The sequence below is a fragment of the Ascaphus truei genome, chromosome 15, assembly GCF_040206685.1.
Source record: "Ascaphus truei isolate aAscTru1 chromosome 15, aAscTru1.hap1, whole genome shotgun sequence".
NCBI lineage: Eukaryota > Metazoa > Chordata > Amphibia > Anura > Ascaphidae > Ascaphus > Ascaphus truei.
Window position 1 is genome coordinate 3,772,589 of NC_134497.1, and position 22,939 is coordinate 3,795,527.

Consider the following 22,939-nt stretch of genomic DNA (forward strand, 5'->3'; position numbering starts at 1 on the left):
CGGTACCCCTCTGCATTGTTTAAATGCCCCCGTCACATGGGCCATGCTGCGAGAGAATTTAAACATGGCGGAGATACTGGCACCCCATACTGGGACCTGTAACTCAGGAAACAGGGGGTCCTCGAGGCTGCAATGAATGCAGTTCAGCTCGTGGGGACCCCCCTGTTTCAATAATACGTTATTAAAATAAAAGCAGCGTGTTCACCTGTTAGAGACGCGCAGGGAGAGAGACGGATTCTGTCTGCTCTCTGCATGTCTCTTACAGACTGATGCAGCCCGGTAGGATTCACACAGCAGGAGTCCCATTCAGAATTAGGGATGCACACTGTGTTAATCCTGATTGTCCAGCAAAAAGCGAAGACATATTTCACGCATGTGCAGTCACGAATGCAGACTGCAAAGTCACGCGCATGACAGCGCATGCGCGAACGGCTAGCACCAACTGCACATGTAGCGAAACGTGATCAGCGCTTGCTGACCACTCATATGCATGCACGATTGGAGTTTTTGCCGGTCACGACGTGCGCATGCGCGGCTGGCAAGCGTCGATCATGCATGCATGGCAGCAAGCAGTCCTAGCATGGTGCGACCTCACAAAGTTTTACAGCAGGCCTACTGTGCATTTATAGGGTTCCATGTTAAAATGCATAAGAAGCAACGGAGTGATACATTGTGAGTGCTCATTTGCATGTCATTACCCAGAATCCCTGGCTGCAGTGTGAGCATTGTATGCTATGAGATAATGGGGAAAGGGCAGGGTTGCAGACCTGTCGGGGACGTGGGAATGTGCACACAATGTGGTATTTTTATTTGATGTTGATAAAAAATACATTTGATACACATGATAAAAATCATTAACAGACGTTATTTTCTCTGAGGTTAATTCCTATCCACAATGCTGATTTATGCATCAACTGCGCCCTGATGTATATTTCATGAGAGAGAGAGAGAGAGAGAGAGAGAGAGAGAGAGAGAGAGAGAGAGAGAGAGAGAGAGAGAGAGAGAGAGAGAGAGAGAGAGAGAGAGAGAGAGAGAGAGAGAGAGAGAGAGAGAGAGAGAGAGAGAGAGAGAGAGAGAGAGAGAGAGAGAGAGAATACATGTGTAATATGCAATGAATATGGCATCATAACACAGAATCGTAAAAGAGCAGTCTGTGCTACTAAAAAGAAACATGTTTCTCTTTGGACTAGTCCTGGTCGCCTGCTTTTGATCAAGGAAATAGGGTTTGAGAATACTGTATAAATTTAGCATTGTTGGGGAGCACTTCAAAAAAAGCTTTAAAAAGAACCTTTATGCAGAATATAGAGCAGATACGTTCCATACTGTGCATATAGTATATTAGGCACAATGCATTACAGGCCTCTCAGGCCCTCAAGCCCCCCCAACAGGGCAGGTTTTCAGGATATCCCAGCTTCAGCACAGGGGGCTCAATCAGAGGCTCTCTGTTTGAGCGACCTGCGCTGAAGCAGAGACTGATTGAGCTACCTGTGCTGAAGCAGGGATATCCTGAAAACCTGACCTGTTGGGGGGCTGAGAATTGGAGTTGAGCACCCCTGAGTTAAGCTTTAGTATCAGCATGCCATAAGAATGTTTATTATATATTATTACAGTGGGCATCCTATAACATATTTCCCTTCAAATCTATTAGTCAATAATCTATTCGATAATATGACATTTTTGCTGCTGCCTTACTTTATCTTCTAACCTAATTTATTTGATGAAGATACAAGTCTGCTTATTATTATTTTTTTTCTTTTCAAATTCCGTGACAACCTTTTCTTTGACATTTGCATGTTACTTATTATAATTCACAAACATGTTCTCTCTTGAGGGCTGTTGACTGAGGTAATAGATTGTATAGCATGTCTGGGTCTTTGATTTAATACATTGCTGCTGTTTTAGTAATTAATATCATCTTACAAAGACAGTGCAATAGAAGCGCTCAACCCTAGCGTGTAGTGTCTCTGCTTTACAGGTTCCTTAATATCATCATTTGGTTTTGTTTAAATGAACATTGGCATTAAAAAAAATGTTTTTAATAAAAGGTGACGACAAATGATGAGATAAAGAAATAGAGATTGTCGGAGAAAGACAGAGAGAGGCCCCTGTTCCTTAAGGAGAGAAGAGGTGCATTATCTTTCAGCCAGATACTTACCCCCTCACCTCCTCTGTTTCCCCCTCTCACCTCCTCTTTTCCCCTATCCTCTTTCCCTCCTCCTCTTTACTGCCCTTTCCCCTGTCTTCCCCCCTCACTCCCCCTCTATTCCCCTTTCATCCCCCTCACACCCCGCTCACTTCCTCCATCCCCCTCCTCTCTTCCCACATCTCCCCCACCCCTCCCCCACCCCTCCCTTCTTCCTCATTCCCCTCCACCCCTCCCTTCCCTTCCCTTCCCCGCCCCGTACCAATTGAACCACCTCTGCTGAAGCATTGAAATCCTTAAAACATAACCTAGGGGGCGGCTCTTGAGGACTGGAGTTGGCCACTCCTGCCTTAATGTCTTTGATGCCACTGCATTGTGTATGTGTGTATGTATGTATGTCTTTTATTATATAGTGCCATTAATGTACATAGCGCTTTACAGCAGTGATACACGTGACAATCATATAAATAACAAATAATACAAATGACAGGTCATGGGAAGAAGTGCTTCAGACATAAAAGTAACATTTAGGTAGAGGAGTCCCTGCGCCGAAGAGCTTACAATCTAATTAGTAGGTAGGGAGAACGTACAGAGACAGTAGGAGGGCGTTCTGGTAAGTGCGACTACAGGGGACCAAGCTTTATGTATCATGTGTCTAGTATTATTCACGGTGCTACTCATATGCTTCTTTAAGCAAGTGTGTCTTAAGGTGGGTCTTAAAGGTGGATAGAGAGGGTGCTAGTCGGGTACTGAGGGGAAGGGCATTCCAGAGGTGTGGGGCAGTCAGTGAAAAAGGTTTAAGGCGGGAGAGGACTTTAGATAGAAGGGGGGTAGAGAGAAGACTCCCTTGAGTAGAACACAAGAGTCAAATGGTGCAGAGCGAGAAATTAGGGCTGAGATGTAAGGAGGGGCAGAAGAATATAAAGCTTTAAAAGTGAGGAGGAGAATTGAGTACGAGATACGTGATTTAATCGGAAGCCAGGAGAGGGATTTCAGCAGGGGAGACGCCGAGACAGATTTAGGAAAGAGTAGAGTGATTCTGGCAGCAGTGTTTAGGAAAGATTGTAGGAGAGACAGGTGAGAAGCAGGAAGGCCGGACAGCAACAGTTGAGCAACAGAGGAAAGGGCGTATCTTTGTGATATTGCGGTGGAAAACACGTCAGGTTTTAGATACGTTCTGAATGTGAGAGGAGAATGTGAGAGAGGAGTCGAGTGTGACCCCTAGGCAGAGTGCTTGGGCTACTGGGTGAATGATCATATTTCCAACAGTAATGTAGAAGGAGGTAGGAGGGCCAGGTTTGGGAGGAAGTCTGAGGAGCTCTGTTTTTGCCATTTTAAGTTTAAGTCGGCGGAGGGGCCATCCAGGATGATATCGCAGAGAGACATTCAGAAACTTTAGCCTGTACAGGTGTAAGGTCAGGGGTTGAAAGGTAAATTTGTGTGTCATCAGCATAGAGGTGATATTTAAACCCAAGTGATGTGGTTAGGTCACCAAGAGAAAGTGTGTACAAAGAAAAGAGAAGAGGTCCCAGGACAGAGCCCTGGGGTACCCCCACTGAGAGATCGATAGAGGAGGAGGAGGTGTTAGCAGAAGAGACACTGAAAGTATGATGGGAGAGTCATGTGTGCTGTCATGTGACTACCTGGTTGCGGCACTGAAGGATTAACACCTCCATCGCGGCTGTCACTGTCCCAGCACCGCAGACTTTTACTTGTTCGGCCACAGCGCTGAGGACAGCAAGTTCTGCTACGTCTGTATGCAACCTGCCACCTTTCCCTTTACTCAAGGGGATGCACCAACACACATCAAGACATATTCATAATATGCAAATATCTGTTTTGGGGTTGTTAACTCACTTGAATATATTTCCACGTGTCTTTAGGGCTCACAGAGGAAAGAACGACCCTTACCTTCGAGGGTGAAAGCAAAGGGACAACCACAAATAATGAACCATTGATACTGTAGTCACAAAGAAAACCACATGAAATTGAGAATAAAACATCGAATTGGGTGTATATTTTTATCACATATAGCAGGGGTGCTCAACTCCAGTCTTCAAGACTCCCCAACAGGTCAAGTTTGCAGGATATCCCTGCTTCAGCATATGTGGATCAATCAGTCAAAGACTGAGCCACTGATTGAGCCACCTGTTCTGAAGCAGGGATATCCTGCAAACCTGACCTGTTGGGGGGTTTTGAGGACTGGATTTGAGAACCACCTGACCTATAGGGAAGCATTGTCTTGCTGTGTGACTACATATTCTAATGATCTTTCAATTAATGACAGATTGTGTATCCATCTATATCTACATTAAAAACACACTCCCCTATAGAGTTACTGGGACATTCATGTATAATCATCGTCTGTACCGTTTGTTGTTACCTTTGCAGTAATAATGAACCATTCGATTTATGTCAGTATGGAAAACCAAAACGAACGCACAATATTAATATTGCATAAAGTAGGTGAATATCTTGTCACAAACAACACCCGTGCTTGTTCTCTCGGTTTTCTCTATCTTCTGCCTATTTAATTATTAAATGCTTACAGTTCAAGTTAAGGACATATTTCACAACTTAAACTCAGTAATTGCTGTCAAGCCAATGGAGCCATACACTCTGTACATAGCAGGGGAAAGCTGTTGGATATTTGCAATTCACTGTGAAGTCTCTAGTGTAATTGATTGGTTAACTTAAATCCAAAGATGTGTTTGCGATGTTATGTGCGGAACTATTTTAATTATCATTGTTACCATCCAGTTACTGTAGAAGAGGTAGGACACTAGCAGCTATGCAGCTGCGCCTTGGGTGCTGTCTGTGGTGCTGAACTGCAGATGCCGCTGAACTGCAATTCCTCTTACACTCACTATAAAGCAGGAGCAGAAGCAGCAGCTCTATACAGCACATCACAGAGCAAGAGAGAAGTAACTATTTATTACAGGACCTACCTGTCACCCCTGCCTGCTGCAACAAGGAGATGGTAACAACTTTAGCTTTTATATTTATTTTCTTATTTTAAACTACGGATGCTAATGCTATTTTGCAGCAGTGTCGATGTTTATCACGGGTTTTCAAATAATAGTATCTTATTTAGTTTTGACACTGACTGCTGTTGGGCTTACTATATCGTTTTAAATAAATCAGAATTTAGGAGGGTGGTCCTGTGGAGCATGGAGGTTAGGATAGATTAGTGGCAGCTGCTCAATTAGATAAAATTCCTACAAACAGATTATAAAGATAAACACACATTACATTATGTTGTTGAGTGTTTTGTTTTTTAACCAGGTTTTGTGGTTAATATATTCTCCGTGTAAGAGTATACTTGCATGAGTATATTTATTAGCTAAAAGGTATTCAAAGTTGACTTTTGTACTGCAGAGCAACTGTATATGCAACATGTTTTCAGTGACATAATTATGAAAGCAGGAGTAGATTTGTAGAGAAAAAGATCGATGGCAATTTTTTTATATAATATTTTTTTTGTTTGTTTCACTACAGGGCACAGCAATTTGAAGAAGGTGTCAAACTTTACAGTTTTATCTAATAGCCACTTCACACAGGGACCTCTGGAAAAGATAGATTGTAGGACAAGCATGGAAAATTACACAGTGTCTTTAGGGATGCCTTTGATTAATGAAACTGGGTTTAATCAAACAATAGGTAATATGACCCAGAATGCCCTAGAGGTACAAGTAGTTACCATCTTCCTTGTCCTCTTGATATGTGGAGTAGGTATTGCTGGGAACATAATGGTAGTGTTAGTGGTCTTAAGGACCAAACACATGATGACCCCAACCAACTGTTACCTAGTTAGCTTAGCCATTGCTGACCTGATTGTCCTACTTGCTGCTGGACTCCCCAATATCTCCGACGTGGTTGCATCTTGGGTGTATGGCTATGTTGGTTGTCTCTGCATCACCTACCTTCAGTATCTTGGCATCAACATTTCAGCTTGCTCAATCACAGCATTTACTATTGAAAGGTACATAGCTATCTGTCACCCAATTAAAGCACAGTTTATCTGCACAGTATCCAGAGCCAAAAAAATCATTGCTTTTGTTTGGATGTTCACTTCAATGTACTGTGTAATGTGGTTCTTTCTGGTGGACACCACAGAAGTCCAGTTTGCCGATGGTGTACAAGTTAACTGTGGTTACAGAGTTTCCAGAAACTTATATACTCCCATCTACTTTTTGGACTTCACCATCTTCTTTGTGATACCTTTGGTACTGGCAACGGTTCTCTATGGATTGATCGCAAGGATATTGTTTATGAATCCATTACCTTCGAATCCCCAGGATCTTAGCCGAATGAGCTCTAGACATCAAGGAAAGCCCTATAATTCTATAAAGCTATCTTGTAAGGGCAACAAGAGCACAATGAGTTCAAGAAAACAAGTAAGTATTAAGGTTATTATTAATAATACATATCTAACCACTATATGTATTCAAGGGTGCACTAGAAATTGATTAGGGTATCCATGATTTATACAGTATCCTATGCACCTTCCATTATTTTTATCCAATCCTTTTCTTTTAAAGAATAGCTAATTACATATATTTTCTCTATATTCGCATACATAATGAACTATAAACATACTCTATATAACATCAACCCCCAACACCGTTCCTGCATAATAAATCTATTTAAACATTGCATTCATTGGATACAATTAAGTTGTTCATTATTATGCTATTAGATATGAACAAAATGTACACATTTTCATTTGAAGAAATGTACAACCGCATGGCTGAAGCTGGCTGTTTTAATAACTTAAATAATATTGGCAGTCATTTCATATAAAGTAAGAATAGTGCTGCTTTGTTTAGTAGTTCTTAAAGTGTACTTCTGCATATTGTGCCTCAAATGGTGACTTAGCCAAGAAGAGGTTGACACAACAATATTGGAGGAATGCTGCAAGCTTCTTCATTTTAGTTTTGTGATGATTTATTCAGTAACGTTGTGCCCATGCTAGATTTAGGGCACAAAAAATTGATGAGTATGACCTAATCCTAATATTAAAAGTAAGCAGTCTTTATTCTGCAGTTATATGTTAAGAAGATGTACTGTACAGTTCTGAATAGTTGCAGTATTTTTGAACCAGCATTTTTCTCAATGTGGAATGTGTGAAATTATATACAGTAAAAACTCTCAACATTTTCCTTAGGCAGATAATGGATGGAATTTTCTAACTATGTCCTAACTTAATAAGCAGTCAGATATTTTGTACTGTGTTTATAAAGCAAGGGTGACCAACTCTAGTCCTCAAGGGCCACCAACAGGTCAGGTTTTCACGATATCCCTGCTCCAGCACAGGTGGCTCAACCAATGGCTGAGTCATTGGCAAACTCCAGTCCTCAAGGGCCACCAACCAGTAGGTCAGGTTTTCAGGATATCCCTGCTTCAGCACAGGCGGCTCAATCAATGACTCAGTCAGGGATATCCTGAAAACCTGACCTGTTGGTGGCCCTTGAGGACTGGAGTTGGCCGCCCCTGTTTTACAGGTTTAATGTTTGTTTAAAGAAAGAAATGACCAACTGAAACGCACATATGCTGCTTATCAGAATGAAGCAGAGTATTACCCAACGTAGCAGGCTTCATTGTTCCCCTAGAAAACACAACTTATCCCATTATAACACATAATGCAACAGCGTTTGTATAGGATTACATGGCAGTGTTAACGCAGAATATCAATGTCACATCATATCCCACCAAAAGTGAACAATGAAGTCTGCTACTGTACATCTCAAGGGCCCCAAGTTCTTTTACAGTAAATAAGCCTTCCATTTTCTAATGTTGGCTGTGGCTTTCAATGTCCATTTTGACTGATTCTCTCTTTCCTATTATTTAACCCCCATTTAATTAATCAGCACAAGAGTCTCTATTGTCAAAAAGGTTTTCTTTATGTGTGCAGATATTTTTATGAGGTATTACTTTGTGCCTTGCAGGTCAGCAGTAATACTTGTATAAAAGCCACAATACTGTGTTCATAGTTTGTGTTTTGTTTAAGTAAAATTATCTATAGATGGATGGAAGTTTTCAGCCTTGATGGATTTTTCATTATATTTATTTATATTTATTTATTATATGTTATTTATCAATGGTACAGAGGTTTATTATAATTTGATAACAGCATATATACATTGTATTTATTATTATTGCTATTATTATTAATTTTAATAATAATATAACACCTCCCTGCATTCTAATTCTACACATTTACCCTCACCCTTCTATCTTTTATACAAGTTGATTTACATGGAAGCAGGAATGAACAGGGCAGGTTTGTGCTGTTCCAGCAGAAGCAAAAACCAGAAGGGTGACCATTGAATCACAACATCCCTCTGCCATAAAATGAACTTATACATTTGTACATTTTAGGGCTAGGCAAAGGAACAGTGCCACCTTTTGTTAAAGCTGCAGGCCCAGCAATATCCTACATATGTTTTTTTTTTAATAAATCAATTCTGTACTATGAGAAAATACTTGTAGCATTTTTTTAAACTCTGAATTCAATTTTTAATGTATTATAATGTAACAAGCATTTTTTTCTATAGCAAACATTTACAAAGTCACACCCCCTTCCTCTTCTGAAACAGGCTCGGGCACACCCCTTTTTGAGCCCTGCCCTCTCTCTAGCAGTGCACCAATTGTATCTAGTGACTGCCTGGTCACATGATCTTCCCCACGGAACTTTGCATCTTTGTTACTCTTCTGCTGCACTGACAGCCATTTAGTGAGCCCCCGCGCTAAATCTTTGCTGATCGGTCACAGGAGAACGGATCGATTGGCAACTTAGCTAATTACTTATCATTGTGAGGAGTGTATTAATGCACATATTAAAGGGAAAAAAGAAAAAAATTAAACGGCAGCTTGGACGGTTGCTTTAAATAGAAGGAGAAGGAGCGGCTCAGTGAGTAAAGACACTGATTGAGTGTGAAGCAGGGGAGCCTGGGAGAAGGAGCGGCTCAGTGAGTAAAGACACTGACTGGCACTGAGAGTGTGAAGTAGGGGAATCCTGGTTCAATCCCCAGTGTCGGCTCCTTGTGACCTTGGGCAAGTCACTTTATCTCCCTGTGCCTCAGGCACCAAAAACATAGATTGTAAGCTCCACGTGGCAGGGACTGTGCCTGCAAAATGTCTCTGTAAAGCGCTACGTAAAACTAGCAGCGCTGTACAAGAACATGCTATTATTAAATATTGATGTGATTGCGTTCATCTCCAAAGACCCCAGAAACAGAATAACCCAAAGTCCTATTGGTGTGTCATAGAATATGTCATTAAATGGGCATGTACCTAGTTTCATAGTCCCCTCCTGTATATATTTATGCCATCCTCTGCACTAACACTACCATTAAATCCTGTGGAAACTCTGCTATTCTGCGTTATCACAGGATACTGTATACAGTGGGTTTTTTTTAATTCTCTGTTTTATTAGTCATTTCTACAGATGAACTTTTGCCCAAGATTGGGAACCAGGTAAAATTTGCCCCTTTTCAGCTGAAAAAAAAAATGTGTGAAAATCTCTAAAATCTCTAAATTCCTTTAATGTGGAAACTATAAATCTGGGCAATACCTTGTATTTAGCTCACTGGCTGGGAATATTCCACTGAAAGCTTGTGAAAGCGTAAAATCTACTTGGTTGTACATGGTGGGCGTATGTCTTTTTTCAACCTCATCAACTATGTAACTATGTAACTATTTACCTGTGTAACTATGTAATTGTGTAACTATGTACCTTTGTAAGTTTGTAATTGTGTAACTATGTACCTATGTACCTACATAACTTGGCAAAACGCAAAGGTAGCTCAAAAAACATTCTACACATTTTGTGACTGCAATTTGGATTCTTTAAATGTTCTTGTTCTTTTCCAGTACAGTAGAAGAATGGTAATTACTGAGGTACTCTTTCTAACCTCCAGTACCTGGGAAGTCTCTCCTCCTGCATCTCACTATGCCCTCCCTTTCGCTTTTTCTGCTTACTGTTCACTCACACCTTTGTAAACTTTTCTGTTCTTTCCAAGTTCCCCACTCCCCTCCTATCCACATTTCTTCATCTCTCCTCCCCTCCACCTACATCTGTGCCCATACACTGCACCATTATTTATACACCTCTTTCCCAACAACTCATTTACCCCTCAATAAAAAGCACCCCCAAAAATCCTCTATTCACACCCTCTATCTACTCCTTCCTGCTGTTGGGGATATCTATCCTAATCCTGGACCCACCCATATACCCACTTGCTCTTACCCACATCTCCCTGCCCCCTCTTCCCCTGCTAATGGTGTTAACCTATATTATTTAATACTGACTAACCTAAAAACTCACCTCAGAAATCAAGCATCCCAATAGCCTGCACTCATGGCTACTGTCCCACACTCACACTCACTCCTACCACCCATTGTGGCCAAGCACTGCCATGAATACTCTGTTAAAGTGTCTGGTTATCATTGAGCACGGTTAAACAAATCAAATAAGTATACGTTAGGCACCGGTCATGTAGATTTAACCCATTGAACTTATCACTTACATTCATTTATTTTTGGTCCTAAGTGTTACTTTAAATCTTTTTGGGCTGCGAGTTCCATCCTGGAGCTGTAATTTACAACTTTATTTCACTGTTCCTATTTTTCATTTCTACGTGTCAGATCTAAACCAGGAGTGGCCAACTCCAGTCCTCAAGAGACACCAACAGGTCAGGTTTTAAGGATATCCCTGCTTCAGCACAGGTGGCTCAATCAGTGACTCAGTCATGGTTGAAGCAAGAATATCCCCAATACCTGGCCTGTTGGTGGCCATTGAGGACTGGAGTTGGCCAGCCCTGGTCTAAACTCATGTCAGTGTAAAGGAAGATTTGCATGACACTTTTCAAGGTCTTTCTAATACCAAGGAATAGATTTAAATACCAGAGGAATTCTGCTTCCCATGGTATGAAAAGGCAACAAGTTATTCTAAGCATTAGAGATGTGCAAACGCACCAGGGTTCACTCTGGTGCCGTTTCAATCGAAGTTTCTTAAACGTTTGAAAGAAACAGTGACAAATTGTTAAAAAGTCACTTTTTTTACATGGCAAAATATCAGCCCTGCGACATTTCCTTTAAAGTTTGATCAAATTTCAAAAGCAAAAGTAATGGGTACGGACAGAACATGCACTGCCCATTGACTCTTGCAAACTTTTGGATCAAACCAAATTTTTTTTACTGAACAAAAAAGGGTGGCAATTGCAAATTTTGCTAAAGCATGCGGAAAAGTATACATCTCTATACTGATCATCACAGTCACATGTTATAGTTTTATTCCCCTCTCACACAATCATATGTTATCTAAATGTTAGTGACACCATCTGGGCAAGATGTACAGTATTAGTTATGTTGGTTAACTGCAGTTATGGTTAGAAATGTCTAGAGATGGGGGAATCCTGCGAAAAAAGATTCCGGATTTTCTCACATTTCCCCCCCAAATACGTTTCGCGGTGTAAAATCCACAGACGGATTTGGTCGGTTTTAATCTGCGCGGATCAAAATCCACCATTGGATACAATCCGTTGGCGGATTCTTAAGAACGGATCACTGAATCCACGGATTGGATTCTGCAAATCCGTCCCCGGGACGCAGAATCCGCAGAGCGTATTGGAAATAATAATAAATCCGCAAAATGCGAATCGTCCTGTTTGAGATCGATCTGCGGACCGAAGAAACTGTCCGATTCGCTGCTGATCCAAATCCGCCCCAAAATTCGCCCATCTCAGTCTGGACTGCTCTAAAAATAGACCATCCTTTTATAAAGTCTATGCTTTATTCTATTAGTCTATTACTCATGTATTAAAAAGTAAACTTTTCGCAAGCCCAGGGTTAAATCTGATAAGACTGGTGTCATTTGCATTGAACAGAGACACCAGTGTCCATAATTGCTTCTCTGTAACCGATCATATTGACACGACTGGACATTTAACAAGGGTGATAAGTTATAAACCAGCATGACGTCTTCACGGGGACACACAAGACTGATTAATAGCTTCCGTGTTTATACTGTCACATACAATTCACGCATAACGGTTGATCTTGTTAACGCTTATGTATACCAATTTCCAGCAGACAGCATTTCTAATGTCAGTGAATCGCTGTAATAGTAAACACAGACATGCATGTATCTGCACTGCTCATTAACAATAAATGCATTTACCATGTTGATTTTTTACAATGTTTTTTTTATTTGTGCTAAATATAGCGGTCAGCCACACCTGTTGTGTGTGTGTGTGTGTGTGTATGTATGTTCAGTATGTATATGTGTATGTGTGTATGTGTGTATGTGTGTGTGTGTGTGTGTGTGTGTGTGTGTGTGTGTGTGTGTGTGTGTGTGTGTGTGTGTGTGTGTGTGTGTGTGTGTGTGTGTGTGTGTGTGTGTGTGTGTATATATTTATTGATATAGCACCGTGTGTATGTGTGTATGTGTGTATGTGTGTATGTGTGTATGTGTGTATGTGTGTATGTATATATTTATTGATATAGCACCCATTGTATGTGGTTGGTAATGTCTATTTTTTAACCACATTGCATCAATTTTGCACCTTGAGGACTTTGATAAATGAGTCTTTTAAAGAGTGAGCCACGGGAATGCGTGGTACGGATCCCGTGGCTTCCCACCCCAGCAATAAATTATCCACGGGTTGTCCCATTCAGCAGCTACGGCTTTATGCTGTCACTGGGGCCGCTGTATTGAGCTTTTCTTCCGGCAGCTCCGGGAACCGTATTTATGGCTTCATCTGTATGTGCTAGGAGAAGGTCTAAGGGAGAGGCAGGGTTCTAGTAGCAGAGGCACAGGCATTTGTAAGCATGTATTTGTAAGCATGTATTTGTAAGCATGTATTTGTAAGCGTGTATTTGTCAGTACAGTATATTCTCTGGATTAAGTGAGAAAATACAGTATGTTCTGATTCTTGCTGCCAGTGGCTAAAGTCAGGTTGATTGGCTAAAAAAGCTGTCACGATGGATACAAATAGTGCAGATGTGAGCTAGGATGGGAGAAAGAACTCTACGGTCAAGGAATTCAAGTGAAAGAGAAGGAGTAATCCTGCGTCACAAACGTGTAAGTGTATACTAGTTTTGAAGCGGATGAGGAGGTGCTGGCTGGAATCTACTGTATACAGGCATACCCCACATTAGCGTACGCAAAGGGACCGGAGCATGTATGTAAAGCGAAAATGTACTTAAAGTGAAGCACTACCTTTTCCCCACTTATCGATGCAGGTACTGTGCTGCAATCGTCATATACGTGCATAACTGATGGAAATAAGGCATTTGTAACAGGCTCTATAGTCTCCCCGCTTGCGCACAGTTTCGGTACAGGTAGGGAGCCGGTATTGCTGTTCAGGATGTGCTGACTGGCGCATGCGTGAGCTGCCGTTTGCCTATTGAGCGAGATGTACTTATTCGCGAGTGTACTTAAAGTGAGCGTCCTTAAACCGGGGTATGCCTGTACCTTCTTTAACCAGCAGTAACACCAACATCTCTTTCCAAGGATTGGATATGCTATACAGACAGTAATCTCGACTACGGTGGGATATTAGCAGCCTGGAAAATTACATCAAGCATGATTTAATACCCCAGGGAGTGAGGATTCATTTACCACCCTCACACACCATTATAAATTAGACTTTCCTTGAAACCTGGGAAAATACACTTTCTGAATGTTCTAAGAAATTTATTTTACTGGGGATTAAATTTGAAGAACAAAAAAGAAGCTAGAAGAAACTAACAAGTAATTTACTAACAACGAACAGAGACTGAAATCTGGAACAAGGTGTAATGTTCACAGAATGTGAAATACAACAAAAAGAGAACATTGACCATTTCCTAAGTGATACTAAAGGTAGAAAATGGAAAAAAATGCTCAAGGGATTTATTTATGAAAATGTGTTACCAGGAAGTAATACATTGAGAGTTACCTCTCGTTTTCACGTATGTTCTGGGCACAGTTATGATGACAAATAATATATGGTTACAAATACATGGTTACATTAACTGAACAGGGTTATGCATTATATATAAAGACATTGCATTACATTAGGAAAACAGGGTTATATATTAAATATGAAGAGATTGCATGAACAGTTAAAGATGAAATAAGTTATAGGCGTATGTAACAGTTACAGACCACGTTAAAATGTGAGACAGCTTTAGTTTTGAAAGAACTTAGACTGGTGGCGGCTGTGAGAGTCTGACTACAAAGAAGGCAGGTTACAGTATATACATTTCACAATAATAAAAAAAACTGGACATGCTACATACAGTGAGTTATCTAGAGAACAGGAGTCTGATCCCAACAACCCAGAGCATTACCAACATAAACAAAACAGAACATCCCAGACTTCTACAAATAGAGGGCTTCATTATGTGCATACACATCCCCAGTTCTCAGTGCATCAACCCCCATCTAGAACCAATTTTTTTTGCGATCATCAACCCCGCACTTTTCCCAGACCTAAGCCGTGGTGAACAAGAAGGGGCAAGGGGAAACAGAAGGAACCTAAGGCCACGCTTATAGTACTGGCGACGGCGACGCTGATGTCACGCTGCGGACGCTGGACAAATCAAATTGAAGTGACTTCCAGCGATCGCGACCAAACCAATACATTTGTTTTGACGCGACGTCGCGCCGCTGTCGCCGTCACCGGCACTATAAGCGCGGCCTAAGAGATCGCAACAAATTGAGTTACTACCCCAGGAACAAGAGAGGAGCACAGGTGTAACTATGAATAGAGAGCAGGATACCTTCATCGTACAGTAAACCTAACAGATACCATACTAAATCAACATCATGAAAACGTTCTATAAAAGGACCTTTCATTTCCCCCCCACTACGCATTTAGATCAAATTGAATGTATAAAAGACACAAATGTATTTGCTAGAAAGCTACTACTTCCACAAGCACAACCCCAAGATTCAACGGTCACGTTCGAAACAATGCGACACACTGCACTTAGATGATCAGGACCTCACAAACTTGGACTCCCTGGTTAGCCTCCTAGAGGAGAAGAATAAAGCACCAATAAACCAAGGTCCATTCACTAATTTAAAAACAAAACGTTGCTTCACGCCAGGCATAGAAATGATCACTAATGTAGATGTTTTTAAACTATTAAATCAACTATCACGGTGGCAAACTGTACATAATATGAGCACTGGAGAGACAGGGCCTTAAAGAACTTAAAAAGATGAAGGATATCACAATAAAACAGAGAAGGGGGGACATATTGTTGTAAAAAAAAAAAACAGAGAAATGTGTACAAGAAAATGTGAGACTACGAAGTGACGTTGTGTGCTATCAACTGCTAGAAAAAGCCCGTACTATTGTGTATCATAAAAGACTGATGGAAATTCTCAAAAAAGGTCTGTCTGAACAAATAATCAGCAGAGAAGAGTTTCCATTCATTCTCACCCCGATCTCCCAGAACAGCCCCCTTCCACAGCCGAGTTCCTTCACTAACTCGCTGGTCTGAATATACCCACCCCCCACTCTTTTAATTTCCTTTAACGGTTGTAGCGATGATATGTGTATGTGCCTATATTTTATTTTGTTTGATTAAAATACTAGGTTTTATCTATATCTAGTACAGCCTAGGGGTGGATATGTAGGAGCGCAGCACGAGGGATCTCCCAGCTTTCTTTGTTGATATTTTCACAATATAGATTCCAGCCAGCACCTCCTCATCCACTTCAAAACTAGTATACACTTATACGTTTGTGACGCAGGATTACTCCTTCTCTTTCACTTGTATTTCTACAAATAGCCTAAAAGCAATGTACTGTCATGCGTATCGGACTTAACCCTTTCATTACAAAAAGTTACACGTGTCATACAACAATATATATTATGGATCAAAAAAATGTCTGAAACACATCATACACTATATTAATGTTTTTTTAGTGATTAAACTGATATATTTGTGTCAACTAATACTGTATGGTATACAATGTAATAATGAGTGTATAACGTTTGGGTGTATCATACTGTACTGTATATACACACATACCTGAACAATATAAATGAATATTTCATTATTAATGTACTGTACAATTAAAATAAATGAAGAATGTACTTCATTCATTTTTTTTTAATTGTGCATTCATATAAATTAAATATTAATTTATATTGTTCGGGTGTGTATGGATATACAGTACATTATTATACACCCAAAGTTTATACAGTCATTATTACATTATATACCATATAATGAAGTGAACACAGTAATAAGTGTAAAAATGATACATTTCTCACTATTAGAACAAACTCTTGTTGATCACACAGTGACATCAAACAAAAGGGAACCGCGGCGGGAGATAAAACCGCTCCCAGAGTCTCCAGCCGCCAGGTTTACAAATTACCTTTTAAAAACATATTTTAAAGTGCTTATGATTTGATCAGATTTAGGTAAAAAAAGCAATCCCCCAGATGTGACCCCTTAAACATGTCACGGCCATTAGTACACTTTCACCCTAGGATGGACTGACCCCTTAAATGTGTCAATGCCATTAGAACACTTAGCCCCTAGGAGGGATTGACCCTTTAATCCTGTCACTGCCATTAGTACACTTTGGCCCTAGGAAAGACCTGACCCCTTAACCATGTCACTGCCATTAGTACACTTTGGCTCTAGGAAAGACGTGACCCCTTAACCATGTCACTACCATTAGTACACTTTGGCCCTAGGAGAGACCTGACCCCTTAACCATGTCACTGCCATTAGTACACTTTAGCCCTAGGAGAGACCTGACCCCTTAACCATGTCACTGCCATTAGTACACTTTGGCTCTAGGAGAGACGTGACCCCTTAACCATGTCACTACCATTAGTACACTTTGGCCCTAGGAGAGACCTGACCCCTTAACCATGTCACTGCCATTAGTACACTTTGGCCCTAGGAGAGACCTGACCCCTTAACCATGTCACTGCCATTAGTTCACTTTGCCCCTAGGAGGGACTGACCCCTTAAACATGTCACTGCCATTAGTACACTTTGCCCCTAGGAGGGACTGACCCCTTAACCATGTCACTGCCATTAGTACACTTTGCTCCTAGGAGAGACTGACCCCTTAACCATGTCACTGCCATTAGTACACTTTGCTCCTAGGAGAGACTGACCCCTTAACCATGTCACTGCCATTAGTACACTTTGCTCCTACTGTATGTAGGAGGCAATGCCCCTTTAAGATCATATATGTATTTTTTTGTATTTCTATTGTATCCAACTATTGATACAATTGGAATATTTTTGAAGTGCCAACTTAACTTTCTTCTTTTATCACACAGAGCTAAGAAGCTGCTGTCAAAGGCAACATAATTTGATCTGAGAAATAGCAGGAATTTCATGAATAAATTGTGTTGGGTAAAAGCCAGCAATGATTTTAACTATTTACTGTTTTGAAGATAGCCGCTTTATGTCTATATTCTCCTCTTCAGAATAAGAAGTAGATCGTACGATTAATGAAACAGTTCAAAGGGATTTACACGTGTGAGCAGGGAATCTCTGAAGTTTCCCGCAGAGAGCCTCGCATTATTACATATTTATACCGATGGCTTCTTAGTGTTACCCAGTCGCCGTATTTCTAGGAGGTTAGGATTTAGCTCGATGCTAAACACAGATGGTACAAACACACCAACAGATGTATCACTAATTATATCCCAATAAGTTGACTAGGACATACTGTACAGACAGAAAATCTGTAACATGGGGGTTTATGATGCCATTCCTACATATTTTGTATTTGGGGGGACAAGGCAGAGAACATCAAAAAAAACTTGCATTTGAAAACACCCTCATGGCCCAGGAAACACATGATAAAGAGGATATCATTCATTAGAATGTTTTTTTCTTATATATCGCTGACAGTAAACGCAGCACTGTATGTATAATTTAGCAGGCATAAAGTGTCCCTAAGAGCTTGCAATCGGAACACGTAGCTTCTCTGCTTCGACACACGTAGCTCTATCAGTCGCTGCTTCAGCACAGGTGGCTAAATCAGAGGCTCAGTCTTTGGCTGAGCCTCTGGTTGAGCCACCTGTGCTGAAGCTGGCATATCCTCAAAACCTGACGCGTTTGGGGGGTGGGAAGGGTTGAGAACCCCTGGCTTACAGAATGGCAGGACATCCCGATCCGATCGGAAAGGGCTCTTTAGATACGGATTGACACGTGAAGGGGCCCCTGGGGGACTTCAGGTGCACACCGGAGGATTACCCCTGCGAGTGGTCCCAGCGGAAGCCCTGGAGGATTACCCCTGCGAGTGGTCCCATCAAAAGCACCGGAGGACTACCCCTGCGAGAGGTCCCATCGGAAGCCCCGGAGGGTTACCCCTGCGAGTGGTCCCATCGGAAGCACTGGAGGATTACCCCTGCGAGAGGTCCCATCGGAAGCCCCAGTGGGTTACCCCTGCGAGTGGTCCCATCGGAAGCCCCGGAGGATTACCCCTGCGACTGGTCCCATCGGAAGCCCCGGAGGATTACCTCTGTGAGTGGTCCCATCGGAAGCCCCGGAGGATTACCCCTGCGAGAGGTCCCATCGGAAGCCCCAGTGGGTTACCCCTGCGAGTGGTCCCATCGGAAGCCCCGGAGGGTTACCCCTGCGACTGGTCCCATCGGAAGCCCCGGAGGATTACCCCTGCGAGTGGTCCCATCGGAAGCACCAGAGGATTACCCCTGCGAGTGGTCCCATCAGAAGCACCGGAGGATTACCCCTGCAAGTGGTCCCATCGGAAGCCCCGGAGGATTACCCCTGCAAGTGGTCCCATCGGAAGCCCCGGAGGATTACCCCTGCGAGTGGTCCCATCGGAAGCACCAGAGGATTACCCCTGCGAGTGGTCCCATCAGAAGCACCGGAGGATTACCCCTGCGAGTGGTCCCATCGGAAGCACCGGAGGATTACCCCTGCGAGTGGTCCCATCGGAAGCGCTGGAGGATTACCCCTGCGAGTGGTCCCATCGGAAGCACCAGAGGATTACCCCTGCGAGTGGTCCCATCAGAAGCACCGGAGGATTACCCCTGCGAGTGGTCCCATCGGAAGCACCGGAGGATTACCCCTGCGAGTGGTCCCATCGGAAGCGCTGGAGGATTACTCCTGCGAGTGGTCCCATCGAAAGCCCCGGAGGATTACCCCTGCGAGTGGTCCCATCGGAAGCACCGGAGGATTACCTCTGCGAGTGGTCCCATCGGAAGCGCTGGAGGATTACCTCAGCGAGTGGTCCCATCGGAAGCGCTGGAGGATTACTCCTGCGAGTGGTCCCATCGGAAGCCCCGGAGGATTACCCTGCGAGTGGTCCCATCGAAAGCCCCGGAGGATTACCCCTGCGAGTGGTCCCATCGGAAGCACCGGAGGATTACCCCTGCGAGTGGTCCCATCGGAAGCGCTGGAGGATTACACCTGCGAGTGGTCCCATCGGAAGCGCTGGAGGATTACTCCTGCGAGTGGTCCCATCGAAAGCCCCGGAGGATTACCCCTGCGAGTGGTCCCATCGGAAGTGCTGGAAGATTACCCCTGCGAGTGGTCCCATCGGAAGCACCGGAGGATTAACCCTGCGAGTGGTCCCATCGGAAGCGCCGGAGGATTACCCCTGCGAGTGGTCCCATCGGAAGCGCCGGAGGATTACCCCTGCGAGTGGTCCCATCGGAAGCACCGGAGGATTACCTCTGTGAGTGGTCCCATCGGAAGCCCCGGAGGATTACCCCTGCGAGTGGTCCCATCGGAAGCGCTGGAGGATTACCCCTGCGAGTGGTCCCATCGGAAGCGCCGGAGGATTACCCCTGCGAGTGGTCCCATCGGAAGCGCTGGAGGATTACCCCTGCGAGTGGTCCCATCGGAAGCGCTGGAGGATTACCCCTGCGAGTGGTCCCATCGGAAGCGCCGGAGGATTACCCATGCGAGTGGTCCCATCGGAAGCACCGGAGGATTACCCATGCGAGTGGTCCCATCGGAAGCGCCGGAGGATTACCCCTGCGAGTGGTCCCATCGGAAGCACCGGAGGATTACCCCTGCGTGTGGTCCCATCGGAAGCCCCGGAGGATTACCCCTGCGAGTGGTCCCATCGGAAGCCCCGGAGGATTACCCCTGCGAGTGGTCCCATCGGAAGCACCGGAGGATTACTCCTGCGAGTGGTCCCATCGGAAGCCCCGGAGGATTACCCCTGCGAGTGGTCCCATCGGAAGCACCGGAGGGTTACCCCTGCGAGTGGTCCCATCAGAAGCACCGGAGGATTACCCCTGCGAGTGGTCCCATCGGAAGCACCGGAGGATTACCCCTGCGAGTGGTCCCATCGGAAGCCCCGGAGGATTACCCCTGCGAGTGGTCCCATCGGAAGCACCGGAGGATTACCCCTGCGAGTGGTCCCATCGGAAGCCCCGGAGGATTACCCCTGCGAGTGGTCCCATCGGAAGCACCGGAGGGTTACCCCTGCGAGTGGTCCCATCAGAAGCACCGGAGGATTACCTCTGTGAGTGGTCCCATCGGAAGCCCCGGAGGATTACCCCTGCGAGTGGTCCCATCGGAAGCGCTGGAGGATTACCCCTGCGAGTGGTCCCATCGGAAGCACCGGAGGATTACCCCTGCGAGTGGTCCCATCGGAAGCCCTGGAGGATTACCTCTGCGAGTGGTCCCATCGGAAGCGCTGGAGGATTACTCCTGCGAGTGGTCCCATCGGAAGCCCCGGAGGATTACCTCTGCGAGTGGTCCCATCGGAAGCGCTGGAGGATTACACCTGCGAGTGGTCCCATCGGAAGCGCTGGAGGATTACCCCTGCGAGTGGTCCCATCGGAAGCCCCGGTGGATTACCTCTGTGAGTGGTCCCATCGGAAGCGCTGGAGGATTACCCCTCCGAGTGGTCCCATCGGAAGTGCTGGAGGATTACCCCTGCGAGTGGTCCCATCAGAAGCGCCGGAGGATTACCCCTGCGAGTGGTCCCATCGGAAGCACCGGAGGATTACCCCTGCGAGTGGTCCCATCGGAAGCCCCGGAGGATTACCCCTGCGAGTGGTCCCATCGGAAGCACCAGAGGATTAACCCTGCGAGTGGTCCCATCGGAAGCGCCGGAGGATTACCCCTGCGAGTGGTCCCATCGGAAGCACCGGAGGATAAACCCTGCGAGTGGTCCCATGGGAAGCACCGGAGGATTACCCCTGCGAGTGGTCCCATGGGAAGCACCGGAGGATTACCCCTGCGAGTGGTCCCATCAGAAGCACCGGAGGATTACCCCTGCGAGTGGTCCCATTGGAAGCACCGGAGGATTACCCCTGCGAGTGGTCCCATCGGAAGCCCCGGAGGATCACCCCTGCGAGTGGTCCCATCAGAAGCACCGGAGGATTACCTCTGCGAGTGGTCCCATCAGAAGCACCGGAGGATTACCCCTGCGAGTGGTCCCATCGGAAGCACCGTAGGATTACCCCATGAGTGGTCCCATCGGAAGCACCGGAGGATTAACCCTGCGAGTGGCCCCATCGGAAGCCCCGGAGGATTACCCCTGCGACTGGTCCCATCGGAAGCCCCGGAGGATTACCCCACGAGTGGTCCCATCGGAAGCACCAGAGGATTAACCCTGCGAGTGGTCCCATCGGAAGCCCCGGAGGGTTACCCCTGCGAGTGGTCCCATCGGAAGCACCGGAGGATTACCCCTGCGAGTGGTCCCATCGGAAGCGCCGGAGGATTACCCCTGCGAGTGGTCCCATCGGAAGCACCGGAGGATTACCCCTGCGAGTGGTCCCATCGCAAGCCCCGGAGGATTACCCCTGCGAGTGGTCCCATCAGAAGCACCGGAGGATTACCCCTGCGAGTGGTCCCATCGGAAGCACCGGAGGATTACCCCTGCGAGTGGTCCCATCGGAAGCCCCGGAGGATTACCCCTGCGAGTGGTCCCATCAGAAGCCCCGGAGGATTACCTCTGCGAGTGGTCCCATCAGAAGCACCGGAGGATTACCCCTGCGAGTGGTCCCATCGGAAGCACCGTAGGATTACCCCACGAGTGGTCCCATCGGAAGCACCGGAGGATTAACCCTGCGAGTGGCCCCATCGGAAGCCCGGAGGATTACCCCTGCGACTGGTCCCATCGGAAGCCCCGGAGGATTACCCCACGAGTGGTCCCATCGGAAGCATCGGAGGATTACCCCTGCGAGTGGTCCCATCAGAAGCGCCGGAGGATTACCCCTGCGAGTGGTCCCATCGGAAGCACCGGAGGATTACCCCTGCGAGTGGTCCCATCGGAAGCGCCGGAGGATTACCCCTGCGAGTGGTCCCATCGGAAGCACCGGAGGATTACCCCTGCGAGTGGTCCCATCGGAAGCCCCGGAGGATTACCCCTGCGAGTGGTCCCATCAGAAGCACCGGAGGATTACCCCTGCGAGTGGTCCCATCAGAAGCACCGGAGGATTACCCCTGCGAGTGGTCCCATCAGAAGCACCGGAGGATTACACCTGCGAGTGGTCCCATCGGAAGCGCCGGAGGATTACCCCTGCGAGTGGTCCCATCAGAAGCACCGGAGGATTACCCCTGCGAGTGGTCCCATCAGAAGCACCGGAGGATTACCCCTGCGAGTGGTCCCATCAGAAGCACCGGAGGATTACCCCTGCGAGTGGTCCCATCAGAAGCACCGGAGGATTACACCTGCGAGTGGTCCCATCGGAAGCACCGGCCTCCCACAGACTTCTCTTTCTTCGGCCGCAGAGCCGGGCACAGCGAGTCCTGCTACATTACACCTGTAAGCAGCATTATACTGAGCATTTAGCAGGCACAATAAGCCCCCGTCCAAAAGAGCTTACA

General features: G+C 45.2%; 1 protein-coding gene across 1 annotated transcript in view; it reads left to right on the forward strand.

Moving 5' to 3' along the window:
• Positions 1-4,940: 4,940 nt before the first annotated feature.
• LOC142466415 (thyrotropin-releasing hormone receptor-like) overlaps positions 4,941-22,939 on the forward strand; it is a 49,875-nt gene continuing 31,876 nt past the window's right edge. The window contains exons 1-2 of the mRNA XM_075571302.1: positions 4,941-5,123; positions 5,642-6,540. Of these exons, the coding sequence (XP_075427417.1) occupies positions 5,737-6,540 (804 nt within the window). The 5' untranslated portion in view covers positions 4,941-5,123; positions 5,642-5,736. The remainder of the gene's footprint in view (positions 5,124-5,641; positions 6,541-22,939) is intronic.